The sequence below is a fragment of the Oxyura jamaicensis genome, chromosome 24 (assembly GCF_011077185.1).
Source record: "Oxyura jamaicensis isolate SHBP4307 breed ruddy duck chromosome 24, BPBGC_Ojam_1.0, whole genome shotgun sequence".
NCBI lineage: Eukaryota > Metazoa > Chordata > Aves > Anseriformes > Anatidae > Oxyura > Oxyura jamaicensis.
This window is the reverse complement of record NC_048916.1, coordinates 1,421,851-1,445,516: the sequence shown is the minus strand read 5'-3', so window position 1 is coordinate 1,445,516 and position 23,666 is coordinate 1,421,851. Positions and strand designations below refer to the sequence as shown.

Below are 23,666 nucleotides of genomic sequence, written 5' to 3'. Positions count from 1 at the left end.
TGCTGACACGTGGGGTATTTCCCAATACACCTTAATATCAACATAAACGAATTTCCCCCGGTAGCTATATTTTAAACATCAGAGTGGCTTTTTCCAAAAGACTTTCCTTGAAGGAACCTCTTGGAGATTTTGTCCTTATGCAACATTGTCAGGGTATTTCATCCAGAATTTATGTGAAGTTTTAGATCTGGCATTGATAAGACATACTTACCAACATGCAAGCTTTATTTAATCAAAATACGGTGTGGAGAGCATCTAGGACATTGTGTATCTGCAGCATAAAGCTCTTTGCCATGAAGGAATTCACAAGCGCAGAGCTGCTTGTGTTGTTTAATTGTCCATAGATTTGGCTGCAGTGAGTAATCTAATGAAAAGCAGATGGAAAGCGAAGAACTTCCTGCCCTGTTTTTATTAGTATTTATAATTAGACGGTTTGATTTGCTGAAGTGGTGAGGACAACATTTTAATAGAACCATAAAATACTGCAGCGGCCTTAAATACAGTACAAATGATGACTGAAGCTCAAATGGAAACGAAAGGCAGGCAGGGGGAGCGGAGCTGCGTACAAACGCTGCTTTTAGAAACAGCATTTTCATTGACTGTGGAAGTAGAAGGCTCACAGCAGTGATAATGCAGCCAGCGCCTGAGATAAAAAGGAGGAAAATGGACCACGGGGGAAAGCTGGCCAAAATTTTACTCAATTTTGATAATTCAAGGTAGTAAGAAAGAATGTTGGTTTTGCCTCGATCACCTCTGAAATCCATTTGACAATGAAGTTTGGATTGTCAAAATTCTCTCCAGAATGCTGCAAGGGTAGGTATACTTGCAGGTATCTGTACAGATAAATAGATACATACAATTAAAGTAGGCTTCATTACTGCTTAAGAAAATTGTTTGGAGTTTGCCTTTTTCAGACTTTGGACTCATGAGAAAGTTAGATGAGCAGAAGATGGGGTGCTCAGGATTTCCTGGAGGTTCCCTCCCTTCAGGATTGTGCTAAGCCCGTGCCCCCATTCTTTCGGCTGAGGTGTAAACAAATCCTGCTGCTCTCAATACATGTAAAAAACACCATAAAGGTCCAGGAAGGGAAGCAGGCTCAACGAATCTGTTTTCTTGAGTACTTGACTTCTCCTGTCTGAATTCTTCCTGAATTCTTATTCACATACAGGACTCTAAGGTTTACTTCTTGTCCTAAATTATTATACCGCCTCGATATCTAATATGTTGCAGTTAATACCATTTGCTGACAATTGAGCCAAATTTCAGTACTGCAGTGGATGGAATCAGCTTGTATTTATAAGGATTTTAAGGAGATGGGAAGAAAGGTTGCATTCGAATTCCAGAGAGTTGGTGAGAAGTGAAGCTTTCAGATATTGATTGCGGTGCTTGGAAGAAAAAAATGAATAGCTCTTGGTTTTTTTTTTCATTGTAAGTGAATGTTTGGGAATTGCCTGTAGATTGTGGCTGTGTTTACTCTTCTCATCCACTTCATCCATCTCTGGTTGGTCTTTTCTGGGAACAGTGTGTTTATGTCTGTGTGCTCGTACCGTCCCCGCTCATCGCTTTGGCGTAGTTAAGTCACAGGCAGCACGTCTCAGCTCTCTGTTTCAGTCCGTTCTCATAATTCCGGATATTTGTAGTTTAACAGTATTTAAAATCACATACCATGCTTCACCTCGTGCACGCTATTTGTTTTGTGTCTGTTGCTAACAAGTAGTTCTTGCTGGGTACCAAATCTTCCCTGCCCCGTGCCTTGGCGTGGTGATGTGCCTGAAGGTTTTGGGAGCATCTCGTGTCAGTGGGGAAACAAGGAATTTACAGTGTGACAGTGAACTTGGGTGAAGAAATGGGGTATAGGAAGGTAATGTTTTCTTTTTTTTTCCAAGCGAACATTTTTAAAACTTCAGGGGTCTTTCTCACCCATTCCTCAGTCTTGCTTGGGACGATGAGTGAATGGGCTCAGCAGCTCGGCCCAAATGTATGGAGGGATTTTTCCAATTCTTGTCTCATCCATTCATGTAATTTAGATTTAACAGGTAAATGTAATCTTACATGAAATCGAGGATACATTACAGGGTACTTGTTAGTATTACAAGCTATTATAAATAAATACATTTTTAAACAAGAATAACAGATTAATCTGGGGCAAGACTCAAGTACAGCTAATCCACTGAACTTCAGAAGGATTAAAATTTAGGTCTGGATCAGGCAACAGAGTCTCGGAGGACCCATGTGGCTATCTGTTCTGACCTCCTGTAGACTCTGGTACAGTCCTGAATGCAGAACGGTACAGAATGAATTAATTTTCACAGAAAAAAATGCAAATTGAGTTACATTGATTATGTTAGAGCTATTGCAGTCATAACAGACTCTTAACGAGGTAATGCCTGGTTTGAAACAGGCTAGCTGCTAATCCCTGGATGAAGAAGATGGTGTGGCTTTGTGTTTTTGTTGGTGCTTTGCTTTGCTCTTTAAATCAGGAAGGATAAGGTGCAAATAGCATTTACATCCCACAGATGCCTGGGCTGAGCAGCCATTTGACACTGATGAGTGCGTAATGTCTTAATTAGTGTTTTTATAAGGAAAATATGGAAAGATACAACGTATGTAATTAGTACCATCCTCGTTAATCTTACGTAAACAAACCAGTTGTTTGGCACTTAACATACAACTGTTTCAGCAAAGCTAAATTAAACGAGACTTCCATTGAGCCAAGACAGGTGCTGTCTGCAGTGTGGGAGCAGACGTACTAAGGCTCTCAGGGTGGCCGGGAGTTCTTGACAGAGAAGACAGAAGATGTGCCTTCAGTATTGACAGGCCTAAGGGCCCTTCCTTCAAGAAATCATGTTCTCTCAGCTCCTGTCGAGTGGGGGGACAAAGATTTGGGGGTGGAGGTCATCGATGTGAATGTAAAAGCTGCTTCTCTGGGAAGAAGCTGCTGTTTTAGGGAGGACAATGCCACCTTGCTTAAACCCCAGATTAGAGCTGGTCTAACCTGTGGAGAAGTCATGTCTGGACTTTGTGTTTTCTTAATTTCATGCAAGCAAAAAGCCAACACTTGGGGCTGAGGCAGCAAGAGCAAAGTCTCTGCTGTGTCTGCAATTGGTGATTTTCAGGGAGAAAACCTGTTGTCAAGAGGAAAACATATACCTTAGACAATTTTGTTTTCCTTTTTGTACAGAATAAAATGTAAGATAAAGCAGCTGTCTGCTTTAGCACCACTAGGAATGGAGGAAAGCCAAATGTGCTAGGAACCCATTTACACAAAATGTAAATTTACAAATTTGGGAGTTTTGTGTCTTGTTTTTTTTTTTTGTTGTTGTTGTTTAAGAGGTTGGCATTGTCCATTTATATAAAGACACACTACATCTTCCAGCCCAGTTCCTGACTCAACAAAGTACTTCCACATAGGCGGACCTGTAGGCACGTGCATAACAGGGGTTGGGAGTGACGCAAACAAATCCTACGGTTCTCTGTTGCTGAGGAGGGCTGGGCCTTGTGCTAAAAGTTCAAACATGCTAAATGCCTTTTTTTCTTTTTTTTTTTTTTTTTTGAGCTGGGACACACTGGGTGGGGGATTCTTGGATCCTAATGAATTTCCAAAGTGTTCAGGGAATAAAGCACCAACAACATGAAGGACTGAGTCTGTGCTTGTGTTGCACTGTGTACAGCCTAGCTGAGCTCTGTGTGAAATTAACCCATTTGGAATGGGCGCATGTTTTAACCAACTTTTTTGTTTGTTTTTTCTTTTTTTTAATGACACCTTCCCAGTCTCCCCTGCCCACGGAGCCCGTCCAGCGTCCTGGAGCTACTTCCCCCCTTGTATGTTTTCATTTATTCCTTGTTTCTTCTTTCTCTCTCTCTCTTTTTTCCTTCTGTCCATGCCATTCAGTAGCACTGTTGCTTTGAAGGGTGTTCAGGGAACCAAAACCAAAACTTTAGTCTAACATTGTGCCTTTGTAAAAGCTCTTTGGACATAAGACATAATACAGCAGGGAAACAAAGAAACCAATTCTAACTTTTTTCTGTGAGAGCAGACAGAATCATTCTGAGTCGGTAATACCATAACTACAAGAAATTGCCCTCTGAAGTTCTGGGCAACCAGGTGAGAATGCCAATTTGAAAGAAAGAGAAGTTTAATTTCTCTCCATCACCCATTTTTGACATGGGTCTGAAAGTACATTACAACTTGAAAATATTCAGAAGCAAAAAATCTTTTTCCTTTTATTTTTTTTCCCTAAAAGATGAGAAAATGCCTTTTGTACGTGGTATTTCACAATGACCCAAGTGAAACTGGGAGTCAGGTGGAGGTGGATTGCTTAGGCAGAGCGTCCTGCTTCATGCTGCATGTATTTAGGTCCAGCTAGTGCTAACCTAAACCTCGTAACAATAGCCTATTGCCAGAAAAATTGGAGGCTGTTTCCGTAGACTTAATATGTTTTATGATAAAGGTCTCATTTACACATACCAGCTCCCAAAGGGATGTTGTTTGGATTTCATAAATCACTCTTAACATTGGCTATGCAAATATTATGTATATATTTATATATAAATATGGAATACATGTGTAATTCTATAGCTGCACACATAGTTGCCCCATGCCCACGCACACCTGCAGCCTGCTGGCCCCGAGGAGGTGCTGACAGCCCAGTGACACGGAAGCAGGCTCCTCCGGAGAGGAGGGCGGTTTGACAGCAAGCGCCTTGCTTCTGGGGTGCAGACTTCACGTCCTGAGCCCCTTGCAGAGCATGAGCCCAGATCTTCAAATGCTCTCCAAACAGAAAGGAGGAGACTTCAAGGAGGAAAGGGAGAGCAGGGTTTGTTTCAGATGGGGTCATGGAGCCCATGTGTGGCTTCTTCCACTGCGAGTATCCCAACCAACAAGAGCCAGGCGTATTTAAACTGGAGTGGTGTTAAGATTGAGGGCAATATTGCTATGACTGCCTATATCCAGTATATAGCCTGCCAAAAAGCTGGGGAGGTCAGAATCATGGGCACTGGTAAGGGCTGAGGAGTTTCCTTCAAAGATGCAGGTAGGGACTGGTGCAGCTCCTTGAACATATGGGCCCTTCAGAGGTGCCATTCCCACTAGGCTTCAGTAATAGTTAACTTCAGGTAATAAAAGTAGTGCTTTGCTTTGCTTTGCTTTGGTGTTTTTTTGTGGCTTTTTCCCCCCTTTTTATATTGAAAACAAAGAACAGCCCCATCTCAGCTCACTTAACCCGGAAGGTTAGCATTCAGCCACCCTTTTTTAAGCCGGTTGTGAGTGTTCACCACTAGAACAGCTATAATATTTCTACTCAAAGCTATAGGGCTTGTTAGCGGTTCTGCTTGTTTTTCCTGTGAAATTAATTGCCTTTGACAGCCGTGTCCCTTTGTGAGTCATGGAATTGCAGCAGAGATCAGAGACTTGGCTATCGCTCCGCACAGGGCGCCACCAGAGATCGTGTGCCGCTTTCCCCCCGTGCCCAAGTTCTGCTCTGTGGTGTGCACTGGCGGTTCTTGTTTAAGATGTTTCTGTGTACCAAAGATCATGGTTGCATGTCTTCTGTTACTAGCAATTTAGGAAGATACTTGATGTATTTTTTTTAAGTATGAAAGCTTCTGGGCCCCGTTCAGGCTCTGCTGGTGTTGGGGGAAGTTACTTTCTGTGCTCAGGAAGCAGTTTTCAGACCCTGAGGTTCATTTTTGGCCCTCAACTTCCCCATACAAAACAAGCTGAGATCTGAGTAGGAAGGCATGGGGCAAAGTATGGTTTTGAAACTGGGACAGAGTGCCTCTGAAAATGAGCTCAAAATCCGCAGTCTCCCAGCCCTAGCAAAGCCCACTGTTGTGCAAGTTGTGGCTGTGTTTAAACATCTGTGATTCTTCAACGAGCATTTGCCAAACTAAATTGGGACCTATTTTATATAATTTTTCAAAACTTTTTTAAAGTGAAAAGTCTGTTTGCAGCGATGTGTTTACGTACTGTGTGTTTGTTAGCACTGGAATTGAGAATTAGACTGCATCTGCTGTGCTCAGACCTGAGCCAGCCGTAAGCCAGCTGCTCGGGTACCAGTAGCGTCCACCTGCATCCTCAGCAGCTCAAGTTTCCTTGGAATTCGGGTGCTCAGTCAGCTTATTTCAGCTCACCTCATCTTTTTTGCTGTTCATCCTGTGAGCTTGGCATATCACTTCACTTTTGCACAGAGCCATTGCTAGTTAGGAGTAACCTCAGCTCTAGAACATGCCCAAAAAGCGACACCTTAGGACACACAACACTGAAATCTGCATTTCTGTAGCACTGTTCCTCTAATTGCTGTCTCTACAAATCAAACTGTTAGTCTCCTGCAGTTTGTTCCAGGAGATACTTTAACTTTGTCCTTTCTCTTGCCTTCTCTGTCCCTCTGCCCTCTTCCCACCCCACGTTAATTATGTGCAGATTTGGAGATGGATAGTGTAAAGCCAGGTTCTGCATGTGTTACAGAGGCTCTGAACCAGTCCCAGCTGAGCTCAGGTAGAGCCCGTTAAGTACAATCAGTCTCTCAGTGTCCTAACCAAGTCTAACACTGTATGTGATAGCAGTAACTATTTACTAACACCCTAGGTTTGCTTACAGGAGCTAGATGTAGCTGAAATAGTTTATTATTAAGATTTCGTGATTATTTTAATGGCTGATGGCTGAAAAGGCCAATGCCTGACTCACAAACAGATTTTCTGCAAGTGATTTCGTTCAGGTCCGTGAGTCCAAATCTTAACAGTACTGCTTAACAGGACTGGGTCTTGCCATGTGGATGCTCTGTAGTATCAGTGCCTGTGAGTCTGTGTCATAAATTAGCTTCTTTTTCTTGTGACTGATGAATTTTTAAATGTAAAGTGTTCTTCTTTTCCCAGGCTTCCAATTTGGGCCTCAGAATGCTATATCCAAAGAGTGTGCCAAACCCTCTTTGACCGTGTTCCGGAGGAAAGAACTTGCTCGAATAAGAGAGAAAGGAAATGTGGTTACATGCTGTAGTTTTATGGCAACGTAAATGACCCTAATGTCTGCCCACTTGCGCAGTGATAGCAGAAAACAACTGTGTTGTGTTGGCATTGTCATGACAACGTCGCTACAGATTTTCAGAACTAACATTAGGTAAAAGTGAAGTGTTCAAGTGAAACTAAGGAACCGAGATGCCTCTCTGGTAGATTTTATGTACTTAAACAATTTGATCCCCGATTATGGAGAGGTACTTGATAGCAGACATTTCTTCTTTGTTGTTTCAATAAATTGTATCTGGACTTTTATTTTCCTGGATTTCCCAAGTGCATCAGAAGAAAGTGGAAATGGTGTTTTAGGATAGCCTGAGTAGCAAATTGTGTAACTTTTTGTTTCCAGCAGGTTAGATCGGGGCTTTACAGTAAGGCTGGCGATGTGACATATTTCTTGGGAAGCACTAAGGCAACATGTTGTCCTCTTACATCCCTTTGTTTTGAGGTTGAAATGAATTCACATGGTAACTGTACGTTTCATGCAGATGGTCCCAGTGTATTGTTTGAGTATAATGAATAGGTTAATGGGTATTTGATATTGAAATGATAGCAATAAGTACAGCCAGTCAGAGCTCGCTTGGGTTCAGCTCTCCACAATGCTGGTATTGTATTTTAGTTTATTAAGGAGGCTAATGTTTCTGCAACATGGTGATTTTAAGTGCTTGCTAAGTGCCAGGCATTTTTCCTAATTGTATTTCAAACGATCGCAAATCTTCTTGTGGTTCTGATGTGTAAAGCTGCCTCGGCTCTCCCAGCGCTGAACTCCTTGTCTCTGCTTCCATGGCTGCCTTCTCAAGTCACCAAAGGAGGATTTAGTTTTTAGCTAGGCTTTAAGACATTATTTTATTCCTGTAATAAGTGCTTTGTTGGAGGCTTGCGTTAAAAACAAAATTTTTTTCTTAGCAGTATTATTTTGCTGGTAGTTTGCATCTTGGATATGTCAGGAATGCCAAACTTGGGCTTCCATTATTATGCTGAATTGCTTGCTTTCAGCGCTCATTTTTCTGAATTGCATCAGTAATTACCTGTTTTTAGGAGAAGGGGATTTATTGCCATTACTGCTCAGGACTGCACAGAGCTGTAAGACATGCTATTGCAGTTGTCAGACTTTTTAGTTCTTTAAATTTGTGTGCAGAATTGAAGTACGAATCAGAACTGCAGCGGCGTTTTCCTGATAGTTTTTCATTTCTGCAGTCTCCTTTCTCTTTGCTCTCCCTCCCTTGTTCAAAGTGATTCCCCCCCCCCCCCCCTTTTTTTCCCTTCTTATTTTTTTGGCAGAAATAGAAAGGAATCAGAACTGTGGGCTGATACTGTGGAAATGCTGCTATATACAGGATTCATCTGGTCTCCTATGCAAGTTGCACCATAAAATCTGTGATTCTGCCGGAAAGTATGAGTTAGAGAGAACAGCTTCCTAGAGCCTGTATTCTAGGAACAGATACTGACAGAAACTAAATTACATATTCTGTGTTCATTGGAAAAGTAAGCGTCAGTAAGTAATCTGAAGTTGATCTTGGCCTAGAATGAAAAACTCTTCGGCTCGGGCCTGGGTACAGCTTTTAGGCTGTTTTTGTAGCACGCACGTTCTGTCAGGTTTTTCCCTTTAGAAGGCTGCTGCAAGGGACGCATGGTAGTTAGGTGTCCAAATTGTGTTAGATGTGGTCTTTAGCAGAGGAACTACGGGAACAAAGCACCTGTGGGCTTAATCCCGCCCCCGCCAGCCCCAAGCTCGGTTTCCCTCCCTCCCCAGCTGGTGCAGGATCTGGGCGCATCCCAAGAGCAGCAGCCTGATGTCCTGCCCCGGCTACTGAGGTCTCTCCTCAACCCCATTTTAGGGAGTGAATTTTGCAAAAGTTGCATTTTGCTTCAGCAAGCCAAGCAGCACTGAGCTGTGTGTTCATTTTGCTTTCTCAGCGTTAGTTTGGGAGAAGGTGCCAGGGAGGCTTCTGTGTGAGCTCCAGGGCTCTGGGGTCTTCTTCCCTTTTCCCTCCCTGATGTGGGGGCACAGCAATCCCCCGAATTCCCCAGAGCCATCCACCGAGGGACAGGATTTCCAGTATGACTTGCACAGTTGAAACTGAGAGCTTTCTTCAAAATGCCCCCTTTCCCTTTGCAGTAGGGCAAGTTTTTGATACGTTTTCCTATAGAGCTCCGTGAAGAGCTACCTGAAGATTTCTGAGGTTGCTCGGCATTTCAGGAAACTGGGGGGATCCAGCAGGTTGCAGGCACGTAAGGATGCGTAGATGCCTGTGAACAGCAGTTCTGGGGGTCCTCTTCCAAACTGAGACAAATAGTAGATTTTCAAGAAGCTCAAAGAAAAAAAAAGTCCTAAAAGTTAAAAACATTTTTTTTTTTTTCTGCAGCCTGCTTTGTGCCTCTGACAATGAGAACATACTTCTGTCTATAACTTGTTTTTGAATACAGCCTTCAGTGGCAAATGTGAAATACTTCTCCTGCCCACATAAATAAAATCCATAAATTCTGGCTCGCTCCTAAGTGAGGGATGAGCAAGAATTTTAAATGTTTCAAATAAATTCCTAGGGATACATAGAATTCGGAAGGCGGTGTATTTTTTTCCTTCTTAATCCTTTAATCCTTTAACAGTGCAGATGTTTTCTGGCAGTGAGAAGAAAGCATGCATTTTGGCAGGGTTTTTTAAGCACCCATGACTGTGTTTCATACCCACAGACTGTGGAGTCTTAGGTAATGTTCGCAGTTGATGCAGTATTTGCAGTCGGGAAAAACAGATATTTTTGTAGCATGTTGTAGCTGCTATGGAAACGTACTTTGACGGTTATCAGTTATTTGTGGGTAAATTGGTAGAAGTTTTTTTTTATTCCTTCAGGAGGCCTGGCTTTGAAAGACCGGAGTTTTCCCTTTAGAAGAAGAGAGCTTGGCAGTGCCGCCCTGTCTGCACAACCCCTGGGAGGCAGGGTCAGAAGCAGAGGAAGGAGGCTGGGCAGGAGGCTCCATGGTTTGGGAAAATTGCTGCAGGGAGAAGTCTGGACTAAACCAAAAGGGCATCTGCAGGCTCTGGGGACCTGAGATGGGGAGATGGATACAGTTTGGTTTTGCTGTTTCATTAATAGCTTTTTTTTTCTTTACCTGAAGTGAAAAGGGTGTTTTCAGGTCAGCTACAAGCCCTGCCTGGCTCCCTCCCCACAGCCCAGAAGGGGGGAGCTTTGTGCCTGCAGAAACAACTGCCATGTGTGCAAAGCAAGCAGTTTACAGGGATAAGTCATTTCACATGAGCATTGCCTTGTACCCTGTGCAATCACGTGCACAAGTGCAAAATGAGCGAAAAAGGTGATTGCTCTGGCAACCTTTTGGATGCTTTGTGCGATATCAGTAACAGCACAGGTGCAGGGCATCAGTGAACGAGGCCTCTGTGTCCAACCTCAGGCCAGATTTGCACTCATGTTTTTCCTGGCACAGCTGATCCCGTTGTAAGTAAGGAAGAGAGAGCAGCCAGAGCTGACGCAGCTTATCTGCCAAAACAAAGAACACGGCACCACAAAAAGCCCTGCACACCCAGTCGGGTGTGGGCACAGCTGTCCTGGCAGAAGAGCCCTGTTGTCGGCTGGGGTTATGTCAAGGAAGCAGCAGCTCTGCCAGCTGAGAAATGTCTTGGGTCAGCATGTTCTGCATCTCCACTGGGAGGCACTCCCGGCGTAGGCACAGCACTGGGAACCGGCCTCGAGTCCCCTCAAGTCCCCAGGGACATGCATGAAGCACAGGTGGAAGGAAGAGGCAGATTCATTTCTGCAATCCCTCCTGGGCAATTTCTTCCGTGTCTGTGGTCACCCATAGCCTCTGGGGCTTTCTGAAGAAGCTGAACCCAGAGACAGCAGCTTCAGAGTTTGACAAGTGATTTTGTGGCAAGTCTTGCCCTTGTTTCTTGGGGAATTTTAACTGGAAAATGGATAGTGGTGGCGTATGTATCTGTGCACGATCTGTATGCATAGGTTCAGAAATAATTATGTAGATCTGTGTATTGTGTAGGTAAGAAAGCAATGTATTAGTGGTTTTGTCATGGAAATAATCGTGGCGTTTGTGGCAGGCATGCTTAACCTCTTTTGAGAGGCGGAATCCAACAAAATAGGATGGCTGCTTGTGAAGTACAGCGGTGAAACTTGGCTGAGCACAGGGGTGTTGGAGGCACCACGGTGCTAATAATAAGGCCAGCTTTCTTTTCACTTCTTCTGGGCTTGTTTCTCACTGCTCTCCACTTAGCTTTTTTCTGTTTGTTTTGTTTTGTTGTTGTTATTTTTAAACTAGATATTTTTTCCTTTCTCACAAGCTCTGTCAAAGTGGGACTTAACTCTAATAATAGTTGGCTTGAGCAAAATTCCGCAATTGTGGTTAAAGCCTTGAAATCATGGAAAAAAAGGTAGTTTGTTCCGCTCTGCTTTTCTTCTTCTTTTTCCTGAACAATTCTGTCAATTAGTGTAGCCAAGTTGTGGCTCAGAAATATTTCCAGGCAACTTTAACCTTAGATGACAGCCCATAGCGCTGACCCCTTCTTGCATTGGCAAATGGGTTTGTCAGGGGTCATGGTGGTGCATGGATCAGATCTCTGCTTAAAGCCTGGTCCTGGTCATTCACGCAGGCTGAGCAGCTCCACCATCGCCTCTCTGCGTGCACAGGATTGGAGCTTGGGCTCTGGCTCCATCTGGCTATTGCCCTGATGCCCTTAGAGATGTGTATCTGTGTGAAACTCTACACAGATGTGAGTGGAGCTGGAGAGTACGCGCTGGCAAATCCATAGCGTTTGGTTTTCTAAGAATGAATTGGTTTGGGCATGGCCATGGTGTATGTGCGGGGCAATCCTGAGGCGAACACATAAAAGGATGTGTTGTCCACTGCTTGGAGATCTGCAGAGTGTTTGCACCAAAAATCCTGTGCTGGCAGCCAAGGTAAGAATACTACTCTGTCCCTCTCTGTCTTGCCATCCTGCTTTTGCTTCTTCGCTCTTCCTCCACCAGCAGTGCATTTAAACTGCTGCAAAGTACAGATCCAAACATTGCTCAGGCCTTTAGGGTTTGCTTCTCTAGCTCACAAATCAGCTTGCGTCTGATTAATTCAGAAGACTTGGCTGATCTGAAGTTTCATCTGCAGGATTTCATTTAAGAACTTGTGTTGTTGTCGCGCTCATTCTTCTTCAGTATTTAATCCTGTGACTGCATCAGAAAGCTTGCATCAAATTTTTTGACTTGTTCTCATGGGAGCTTGCTTTTGCTAAAGAGAAGGGCAAGGGAAAGTCACCCGTTACCCACTTGGCTGTGTGTGATATCATTTTAACTGCTTTTTTACCTTTGTGAATGAAATAGTTGGAAAATACCTTTATGTCAAAACTGACGTCTGTGAGCTCTGTTAGACCAAGTTCTGAGGTTATCCCATGCCCGTCTATTGCATGCTTTGCTGTTCTGTTTGGATTTTGCTTTTTGATCTCCCACCTCCAATCTTAGTTTCTCCCCACAGAAGGGAGGTTGGTTGTTTGGGGGTTCTTTTTTGCATGTTGTGAAAGTATTTGATTGCAGGGTAAGTGTAGCTGAGTAAGAAACAGCGCTGAAAAATACTGGCTGCCTAACTTCTAATAATGGCTTGAAGTTTCCTTCAGTGGTTAAATTTGCAAAACCAGAAAGTGGAAAAAACTATAGAGTATATTAATAATGTTTTCTAGGTTACTCTGCCTCCCCAATACTTATGTCTAAAATAACTTTGGAAGATAGGTTAAATTTGAGAACACTTTAAGGACTGAATTTGTGACAAGTGTGTGGATGGAGCCTTTTCATCTGTGGTTTCAAATGCTTGTTCTTGTTAGCTGTGTTTAAGAGTGAGATGTTCATTACCTGCCTCTTCTGCTCCACTGCAAGCTGATGAACACATAAGCAGCAGAGAATTCCTCTCTTCCACTTGTTTTTGTTGCTTGAAATAATCCAGCAAAATAAATTGTGAACAGAAAACGAGATTCATGTGAAGATATTTTTTTTTTTCAATCAAGAGATTCAGAAGAAAGAGGGCATTCCCAGTGCTGTTCAGGACTGTTGAGGGCAAAGATTCCCAGTCTAGGGCAGAGCCCATAAGTGGCAGAGGCAGAGAAGTCTGCGGTGGTGTGACTGAGTCCTTTCGCTGTCACGCTGTGAGTGCTGTGCCAAAATCAGACTTTCGTTTCCGGGTTCAGAAAAGCCACGTCCCGCACTGCTCAGGTTTCGTTCCTGAAAGAAGGGCATTTCGCAGCAAGCATTAAGTACTTCTCTTTACAAGCGACAAACTGCAGGTGTGTGGGGGGGGAAGTGTACCATCAGGAAAACTGCATTATCCTGTGGATGTCTAAATATCATCATAAAAATATGAAGTATCAGAATGGCTACGTCAGATTTACAAAGATCTCTGCAACTGTGAGCTCTGTTGTATGATTCTGTTCGATGTTGTGTGTGACATGTACAGCTTCTTACCACTTGATGGCTTGTTTCCTCAGACCAGCTAGTTCTCCCTTTAAAGCAGACATTGTGGACCACATAGTAAAATAGCTCCCCAAGTACTGTTGATGGTCAGAGCAGTGATCTCCAAAGGTAATAGGCACATCTGCAGAGCTCTGTGTTATTTGCGATGTGGCTGTTAAACTCCTGCTCTGATTAGCAAAAACAGGATTGTGACCTCTGGCCTGAGCTTGAAATGGTGCACCGGCAAACTTGTGCAAACTGGAACAGTTTGTCACAGCGCAGTCAGTCGGCCTTGTAGGACCCTGCCAGCCCCAGCCTGGCAGAAAGAACCTGATTGTGATCGTGGCAGTTTTGAGTAGCTGCAAGCAGTACTGCTTTGCAATCCTGTATAGCTTGTTTTTCTGTTCTGAATTACTGTGTGTGCATTCTGCATGTGAATTTTGGATAGCGTTGCTTCTGTTGTATTTGTTCCCTATTTGTGTTGGGATTGTACCAGTTTTTATTAATGGGCTTGACGGGGAGAAAGGTCCTGAAATACTCAGCTGGTACCAGGAAGCGGATTAGATTTTGTATGCAAATTGTACGTACACAAGTATAGATCTGGATTCTAGGAGTCACTCTAGGCTGCTAAGGAAAAAAGTAACGTGGTGCTGTGATCGTTGTCCAAGCAAAACAGTTCCTGTCATAAATACCAAGTATAATAAGTTGCTGGAGAACAAGCGTTATTTGGAGATACAAGTGAGCAAACAATTTTGAAAACAACACGTTTGCTTGAGGAGAGACTGTGAACACCAAAAGAAATGTTTTATCCTCCTGACGACCAAGATGCCTGCATGAATACAAACAGATCCCTCTCTAATCCTTCTGACCCTGAGGTTGCCCAACTTACCTACTGATCCCACATTTTAAAGCGTGTGACAGCAATTAGTGAGATTGATGAAGTGCATTGCAGCCCTGTACGGACCGAGGAGCTTGGGGTCAGCGTGGTGAAAGAGAACAGCAGCAGTATTTAGTCCTCAAGCACAAGATCGATGCAGGGAACCCATCAGGTCCCCTGGCACTTGAAAAGGCCAGGCTGCTTGGCTCAGGTCACTGCCTGGTGGTTTTGTCACTGCCATGCCCCGCTAGCCCTGCTGTGGCCAAGTCACAGCAAGGTGTGCTTTGTGCTCTGGTGGGGGGATGCTGAGAGGGTTTGGGAGCTGGGTCACTGTGAAACGACCCACGTCGCTTGGCTTTGCTTTTTGCCAACAGGACCCTGGAAGGCTTGTTTTTCACGATCTGATCAAGGCAGCTGTGAAGCGTGCTGTCGCTTGGTGCTTCAGCCACGCAGCCCCTCAGGGCATAATTCCATAATTTAGGACCGCAAAGGGATCCACGGCGCGGATGCCGAGGGTCCGAGGAGCGAGGCCCAGCCGGGGCCCGGCCCAGCTCCGGGCCTGCTGCCGCGGGGCGCCCCAGGCTCCCTGCCCCAACCTGCCGCCTGACCTCTGCCCCCCCGGCCCGGGGGCCGCTCGGGGAGGCCGGGGCCGGCCGGGGCCGGGGAGGAGGAGAAGGAGAAGGAGGGAGGCACCTGCGGGAGGTGGGGCCGGGCCGGGCCGGCGGGGCTGCGGGAGCCGGGGAGGGGCCTGGCGGCGGCGGCGGCTGCAGGGGCGGCGAGCGCGGCGGTGCGGGGCCGGGAGGCTGCCAGAGCCCCGGGAGGCTGCCAGAGCCACCCCCGGCCGGCGACAAGCGACAGGGAGGTAAGGCAGCGCTCTGCTCTTCACCCACCCCCTCCGACCCCCGCCCACTTGTTGCTCTGTCTTGACTTTGCCGTTCGGGACCGCTCCCCTCATTGCAAGGCGTTTATACTTTAACAAATGCAGCCGGGCACCTGCCGGCCTCTGGCTGCCGGCTTCTCCTGCGCCTTTCTGCCCCGTAGCTCCCCGGTCCTGCGCTGCTGTATTGCACCGATGCGTCGTGCAAGGCCGGAGCTGTTGGAGCTTTCGTGGCGGGCAGGGTGGGCGTGAGGAACCCCCAGACCCCAGGGAGAAGCAGTGCCAGCAGCCGGAGCTCCCAGGCCGGAGCCATGCCCACAGCGGTCCCGGGGCTGCAGGGATGAGAGCCCTGTGTGGGTCCGGGCCGAGCTCGGCAGCGGCAGCTGACAGACGGGAATGTCGAGCTTTTGAATGTCAGGAGGTTTTTGCGTATCGCTTCATGCTTTCGTTTTCCCTCCTTTCCCAGACTGGCACTCAGAGGACATGGGATGCGTTCCTAAGTGCTAATGTTGTTGATGCTGTTGTTCAGGAAAGGGGGCTTCCTGTTTAAAAATGCTACTTCATTGTTCGCTGGAGCCCCGGGGCAGCGAATGCACACTCTGGAAAATAAAATTCCCAGGGAGAGCAGTTATTGTGATCATAGAGGCGCTTTGGAAGTAGCCATGGCTCGTCTGTTCGTATTTGTTCAGAAAGTCTCCCAGAAGCTACTGGCCGTTTTAAGGACTAAATGCCCTGCAGGATCTTATTATTTATGGCAGAGAAGACAGCAGGCCTCCCCTTTTCACTCTCCCCTGACCTCCTTTGTTCTGGGCACCACACAGGCGCAATAAAAGAGGCTCTTTTGAAGTCAAAGCTCAGGACTCGTAAGATAAAGGAAAAGAACAAAGCACGCAAAACAATACAATATCTGCATTCCTAAGTCTTCAAAAGTCGGTTTAGTTTGCTGCAAAGCCCCAAATGTATTGGGCCCAATTTTCATTTTTGGTAAAGCTTTTGTGCACTTCTTCAGCTTCATAAGGAGGATGTGTGTGAAGATGTAATTTTCATCATCTGCAAAGCTGTTTTATCCTGCCAGTGCTGTATATAGTGAGTGTGACATGAACGAGGCTCATGTCCCTTGTATTCAATGTCGTTTCCACTCCAGGTGAATGTGAATTTTGTTTCCGATGCCAGACTCGTCTTGGGGCTTGGTGCTGGTGGTATCAGCTCAAGTATAAACCATTTTGAAAGTCAGGGTTGTGAATAGGCAAAGAACCATAACGATATCAATCTTGGAAGAGCAGGTCCTTGCAGTTTGGAAGTAGCTGGTCTGGGTTGTAAACAGCTGCCCTCTGGCTAGTGAAAATGGAGATAGGAATCTCTTGTGACGGGATTGGGAGAGCTGCAATAATGGCACTTGTCATACTGGGAGTACCACATACCTCAGAGGAGCCTGTGCGCTGAGGTTTGCAGGGCTCGAGTAGCGGCTGCGCCAACTGGTTGTGGAAAAGGGAGGTTTGTGCTCTGACCCGAGTCTCCTCCTTATTCCGGATGGATTGCACACGTCGCTTCCTGAAGGAATAATACTTTCTTTCCCAGTGTCTTCCCAGTGCCTTGCATAAGGGCGGACGCTCTCTGAGTCCAGGATTGGGCTTCATCTGCCAAACTCCTCGTTATTCAACTTGTGCAGTTTGTTGGTTCGCGTCAGATCTTTTTTCATTGCCCGCCTCCGCCCACCACCCAAGCTGAAGCGTGCTGCCATGCAGAACTGGAGGAACTTGACTGCAGTCACTCCGGTTTGTCCTGGTTTAGCTGCTGTCAGAGCTGGGCTGAAGAAAGATTTGTGTTTGAGTGAGTAGCGAAAACTCTGGGCTGTGTGCATGTGTCCAAAGAACTCGATGTTATTCAGGGTCGGCTTTAGTTGCTGTCAAGATTTTGGAAAATCTCCTGCAGCACAGTTGCCATTTGTATCAGAAGTGGAAATAGCGTGGGTGAGGCTCAAGCAGTAACTTCATTTAGGGTGTTTTGAAGCTTTTTGATGAAGGAAGGATACCGCATGGAGATACGGCTGGTGTCTTACAGACAGTGAGAATAAAGGAGGGCAAAGACAATTTAATTTGCCTTCAGGTAAGTATGGTTTGAGGACAGCCCACCTCCCTGATGGACAGATCAGAGGTTTAGTTGTGCTAGTAATACACTTACCTGAGGCAGAACGTTACTTTTCAAGAGGTTTGTTAATCTCCAAGGTGAGCAAGATAAGCGAGAGGACTGCATTAAGCTCTGCTAGGATACACAGAGATTTAGCAAAAATGTAGTATGAACCAAGAAGACAGCAAAAAGATACTGCAGGTGTCTCTCTTTGCTGTCTTTCTCCTAACTCTGCATTTTGCGCTTTGCTCCCCTTGTCTCCTGGTCCCGCTGCTGGCCTTGTGACCTCTTTCACATCACCTGAGCTGCTGATGCTATTGCCTTGCATGCTAAGTGGCCTTGTTTCTATCGTTTTGCTTTCAGTTCCCACTTGTTTTCCAGTTCGGGCCTCTGAGAACTTGTTTCCTTTGAACTACAGCCCCATCTACTACTATTTCCTCACCTCCCATTGAAAGCCTTGAGGACCTTGTGTTACCTAACTGAAGCCCATCCCTGCGGCTTTGTCACTGTGCCTGTTAGTCAGCGCTGTTTTTTTCCCTGACACAATTGAAACATGCTAATAGATTAATAGATTGACCTTGTCAGCCCCGTACCTTTGGAACCGCTCTCCTCTCTCAGTTAGCCTTCAGCTGTGATTTGTATCTCCTAACCATACATTGCTTCCCTCAGGGTAGGTACGCTCCGCTTCAAGGAATTCAGAGATGTCCTGTGATCTGTTTGTTCAGGAGGTCAGGTCCTATTATCTTAATGCTCCCTTGGGGTTTCTGAAGAGATCAGACGTATCTTTAGCCTGGAAGGTACTGCAGACTTCTTCGTACCAAACTTCCCTGTCTCTGCGCAGGTGACATCCTCATCCAGCTATCCTTGCGCTTAGCGTTCCTATCCCCTTATAAATACTCAACAAATTTGGCGGGTTTAGTCATTGTAAATAGTAGAGACTGTGGTTCTTGTATGCATTTTCTCACTGAGGTGCAGAAACCTCCAGATAGTTCACGCTGTAAGTAATGCCTGTGTGCCTCATTACAGATGTGTGCCTGCGTGTGCTCATACCAAATAAATAAAGCTACAAACAGTCGGTGCTGCTGCTCAGGTGTGCCATTAGCTTTTGTAGTCTTCTCTCTTCTGAAAGGAGACTAATTAGACCTAAACGCAGCAGCAGATGACAGAGGTTGTTGTATAATTCGGGAATGAAAACGCCCCGAGTTAGTTACCAGGATCTCTGATGCCGGCTGCTCCTGCGCTAACCAGAATAAGCCGGCACTCAAATTTGAGCCAAAGGCAAGCACAAAGAGCTGCAGTTTTGTTGAGGTTGTTGTTTACAGACACTGCCCAAAGGACGGCTCCAGAACCTTGGGCAGGTGCACGAATAAGTGCAGCTTCTGTGCTACTGGGCTCTGTAAAGAAGAGCAGTGCTGCTTGTTGGTTTTACTGACCTGTGTTACTCTCCATGCGTACGGTGCTCGCATAATAGCTGTCAATACATGCTTGTTGGTGGTCATCATCGTTAATTTTGGTGATTTTATCTACTGACACTGAAATGAATCACCTTTAACATGTTTCATGACCTCTTACAGCACAGAGGCCAGCCTTAGCCGATGGCAGCACAAGGTAGGTGCTGCGGCATCTGGGAGCACGCAGCAGTTTGTTGGTGCTGTTCGCTTTTACTGAGCAAACGAGCGAGGACACGTTTATGAAGATTATTGAAGACAAAAAGATATTTTTAAACTCTCACATCTCTGGAATTCTAAAATCTTTCTACAAATCTTCATGGCCAACGCGGGAGCCCAGTGGAGGGATCACTGCAATTACTGATTCATGTTGGCCGGTCCTTCTTCAGAACCGGTGGCCTATTCAAGAAGTAAAGGAGGGTGTTTGGTGGTGCGTGGTTCCAGATTCTGGTTGGGTTTTTAGGGCTGTATAAATTAGCTTCCAAAATAGAATCTGTTGTGGCAGGAGGAAAGCGGTAAAATGTCTTGTTGCTAAGGAACATGACAGAGAACTGGGAGATGTGACTCAGTTCTTGGCTTCGTATAATTTCTCTCCAGTAAGATGTGGGTCCGCAGAGCACGCCTTGCTGAAGGGATGGGTATTAAAATATGGAGGTTTTAAGAGGTCAAAGGAACTGCTGCTCTGTGGGGAGCCAGCTGAACTGAGTCTGCGGAACAGTGGTTGCACAGGTAAATGTATTCACAGAGAGTGTTTGCAGAATCAGGAGCTTACAAAACATGTGGCAAAGCCAAAGCCAGCTTCTCATCTCCCGATGCTGGTGCTGCTCTTTCTTCAGAACAGCCTAGTGCTGCTCTTTCTCTCCCCACAGTAGAGTTGAATTTTAGAGGAGAATGGGTCCTCAGGGGCCAATAGCCTGGAACAATTTTAGTTGGACTTACTGTAAATCTCTCTTCAGAGAGGATGGATTTCACTTTTGTTTCGTAATGCCTAGCTGGGCTTTTTTATGACATTCCCACACCTCTTTCCATCTTTGATTTTGCGACTGGATATTGCAGTTTGTTTATGTATTATAAACTCCACAGCCACACATGTTCTTGCTTTCGACCTTAGCACCGCGGTCTTGTCACAGCAGGGGCCAGCTGGGCTCTGTAGCGTGGAAAGTCGCTGGGGAGAGGAAGAGAAACAAACACACTGGCCGTGTGCTGGCAATGTGGGTCAGCAAACACGCTCCAAGATTTTCCCTCAGAGTCCAAGTATACTAATGCTGCACTGGAAAACACGCTGCTGTCAACAATCCCACGGAAAGGATTTTTTCTAGGCATGGGTTCAAAACCAAAATGTTAGCGATAGCCCAGGAGATAAAACAGGTGGGTTTTATTTGTTTAGTGTAGTTTTGTTTTCTCCAGCCAAAGTATCATGGGGTTGGCAGAGGACAGGGAGTAGAGTTATGAAGATGTCCCATAGCTGCCATTATCCTGCTCAAAATACTGAGCTGGGTCACCACATACCTGGACACCCACCAAGCAAGCATCTACCTCTGGTGCATGTAGACGTTTTGGTCTTGAAACCCACTGATTTTTGCTTCTCTTTCTTTGTTTCCCCGGTGCCTGAGGAGAGGCAGGATGTGTAAGGTGGGAGATGCCATCCCAGGATGCCAGTGTCTCATGGTGTGCTGTTGGCTCTTTTATTTTGTTCTCAGAGCCATTGCATGGGGGTTTCTTACTGAAAAGGGAAGGAAAACGCGGGCACAAAAATATGGGTGCACAGTCGAGCCACATTTACTAAAAGATTTCTGTTTGGTCCCTGTGATTCAAAGGTGAGGAGTCAGGAGCCCCTGCTCTTTTCCATTCTGCTTGTGCTTTTCTTGCCAGCAGTTTGGGCAGTTGTTGTAGTGAAATAGCACATTTTAGCAGTGGTCTCACGAAGGGGTGTGTGCCCAGACGTGATGCCGCTGCGCTTTGGGCTGAGACTCTTGGTATCACTGGTTCTGATCTTATGGGGGGGAAATCCAGAGTCACTGCATCCCTGTCAAACACATGCGGGCATGAACGAGACCAGAAGCCTGGGCTGAGCCGCAGCCAGCCCAGCACGTTGGCCAGCAGGCCGAGGGCTCGGCTGTGCAGCGCGGTAGCTTTGGCAGGAGATCAGCGTAAGAAGGCCCAGCCTGCATGCTCTGCTTGGGCTGCCCCCACCGCCCTGCAGATGACCGCAATCCGGGTAACTCGGTGACTCAGCTGATGGTGAAGCCCCATGGAAAGATGCAGGAGCACAACGGGATGTCCCCCAGGGCAGAGGTCGGAGGGAGACAGATGAGGCACGTCCCCGTGAGCTTCCAAAGGATCCCGAAGTAACCCAGGAAAAGCGCTTTGTGCTGAGCAGCGGCCGTGGAGCTGCTTGGAATCAGCTGGTGGCTGACATGTTTCCCCAGTAAGCACGCTGCGTGAAGCATATCCCAAAGTGCCTCTTGAGTCTGCGGCACTGGGGCAAACAGGCCCTGCTTTTAATGAAGTAATTGTTATTTAATAGTTTGCATCGATGTCAGGGGAATTTGGGGCCTCACTGACACGACAAAAGCAACAATGGCACAGATTGATTGATAAACGTTCCTCGGGGAGCACAGTGCGTGGCAGTCTCCCAAAACCACAATAAGCTACCTGGCACAAGGATCCCTTTTATCTCCCTCCCCTCCCACCGTACAAAGGATTTGGCCAGCGCAGTTATGTCAGCTAAGGGTGTGATATTTTTTCGCACTCCTAATTGACATATTTGTGCCAGCAAAACTCCAACCTCAGGTTATTTTTTTATTATTATTATTTTTGCAGCCAGTCTCACTATGGCAGATGGAGATGCTTGCTCAGGCCAGGATACTTGGCCAAACCTTTATGAGGAAAATCAGCCCCAGGTCCTTCTAGGAAAGCCTCAGTTTTTTGGTGAACAACTTGTTTTACAGTGCTAAAATCTAAGATGGAAAGCGATTTGCCTAAATACTAGGATTTTTGTTCAGTTATATTTGCCTTTGCATTGGTAATTCAGCAGCATCTCTGTCTGCAGCATATTCCGACATACAGAACTGCCTGGCAGTAACCCCAGAGGTGTGTGGGTTACCTCTGTGTCGCCCGTCACCTGAACACCCCACAGGGAGACACCAGCTGCGAATGGCTCAGCTCTGTCATGTCCCCACTTCACTGATGGGACAATAAAGCAGGGAAGAAAAGGGCTAACTAGGCTGTCCAGATTTCCAGAGCCTGTAACAATTTAAGGTTTGTTTCTGGTATAAACCCTCTCCCTGCGTTCCATAACTTCCTTGCGTTCCCGAATTCTGGGTTGTTCAGAGCAGGCAGGTGGGTGCAGGAGCCCAGGGCAGGCACTTGGGCTGCAGCAGGAGAGCACCACTTGCTGTTGCCGGTACCGTCACCCGTGGGGCTGGTTTGGGAGCAGAAAGCTTTTATTCTGCATGAGTCCTGGGAACAACCTTGGCATCAGTGTTTATGCAGAAACTGACTGCTGCACTAGCTTGATCTGAGCAGAAATGAATCAGAAACTAAATCTCTCAGGGTATGCATCGCTGGTTTGAGGGTCAAATGATGCCAGGGGACTCGGAAGCAGGATTGAAAGCATTTCCCCTTTATTGCTTTCGGCACAAAGACAGCGAACCTAACAGCCTCCTGTGTTCTCGTGATAGCTTATCCGTATCAGACACCTACGTGCTTTTTTGTTCTTTTTTATAACCTGTCAGCACAGAGATGACTGCTCGAGTTTTCTCGCTTTCCCACCCCCAGCCCCGAGAAGTCCACCTCCCCTTATCAGTGAATCATTCTTGCGCAGGTATAAGCCCCTGAAGCCGGCTTAGCCTGGGAAACACTCGCGCGGAGCAGGCAGTGATTCAGAGCAGACTGGGGCAGGAAACTGTGCTTAACCAAGGAACTATGCAAGTGTCTCAACAGGCTATCGATCAGTGATTTTCTGGTTCCCTAATCTGCTCAGGCATCGCCCTGACAGAGTCACGGACTGCTGCACAGGTACACTAGGGGAGTGCGTTTGGAGGAGCCTGCTTAATGATACAGAAAACAAGACAATTATTTTAACCTGCGCTGAGCAGCTTAAAGGCAGGACAGATTTATTCTGTTTCAAAAACTCGGGTCTCCGTTCTGGTTAGTGATGTAGGCGTGTTTCAGCACCAGGCCAAGCATGTCCTTGGAGCAGGGCGGCGCATCCACTGCACCCTGGTACTTCATGCCAGAGGTCACCGGCTGAGCTGGTCCCCAGCTTCGGCAGAACTTCTGCAGGGCTGGCACTGGGTGCATTTCCCTACATTTTTCTATCCGTTACCTGATGGATTCATTTTTCATTCAGTCAAGCAAGACACTTCACGAAGAGCTGTGGACAGAGTCTGTGAAGTGCTTCAGATGAATACGTGCGTGTGAGTAATTGCTTTATTCGTCAGACTGGTGAAAGTGTCTGTCTGGGGTCCATCAGCTCCGGTGGCACCATCACGGGAGCCCGGGGTTGTTAACCCTCTGAAACTCCACACAAGTCAGGCTGAGACTCTGCCTCCATTTGGTTTGGAGCAGGATTGGTAGGAGATGAGAAATGAGCTATGGCTTTACTACGATGATGGATGCAACCAAAATCTGTCCTAGCTTTGTCTGGCGCGTCGGCACAATCTGTTCATTTGTGATGTGTAATTAAAAAGCCACAGCAAACTGAAAACATTCCTTTAATTAGAGACCCCGTAGTCAGTTTGTCCTCCCCGGTGCTTCTGCATTTTCTTAAATGATTTGGTTTGATTGGTGCAAATGCAGACCTGGGTTTTGTTTGAGATTTTAGGATTTCAGGTATGCAGATGTATTTGGCTGCTGCAGATCAGTGTCGTGCCATG

General features: G+C 46.2%; 1 protein-coding gene across 8 annotated transcripts in view; it reads left to right on the top strand.

Annotated features, from left to right (window-relative positions):
• Positions 1-23,666, top strand: part of ARHGAP32 (Rho GTPase activating protein 32) — a 255,589-nt gene that overhangs the window by 194,682 nt on the left and 37,241 nt on the right. For 4 of the 8 annotated variants that reach the window (XM_035346342.1, XM_035346340.1, XM_035346343.1 and 1 more), the window contains 2 exons: positions 3,772-3,822; positions 6,422-6,496. The exons of 2 other annotated variants lie outside the window; for them this stretch is intronic. In XM_035346342.1, coding sequence (XP_035202233.1) covers positions 3,772-3,822; positions 6,422-6,496 — 126 coding nt within the window. Of the gene's footprint in view, positions 1-3,771; positions 3,823-6,421; positions 6,497-15,039; positions 15,197-23,666 lie in introns of those variants that run through there. 2 more of the 8 variants (XM_035346344.1, XM_035346348.1) reach the window with 2 other exon arrangements.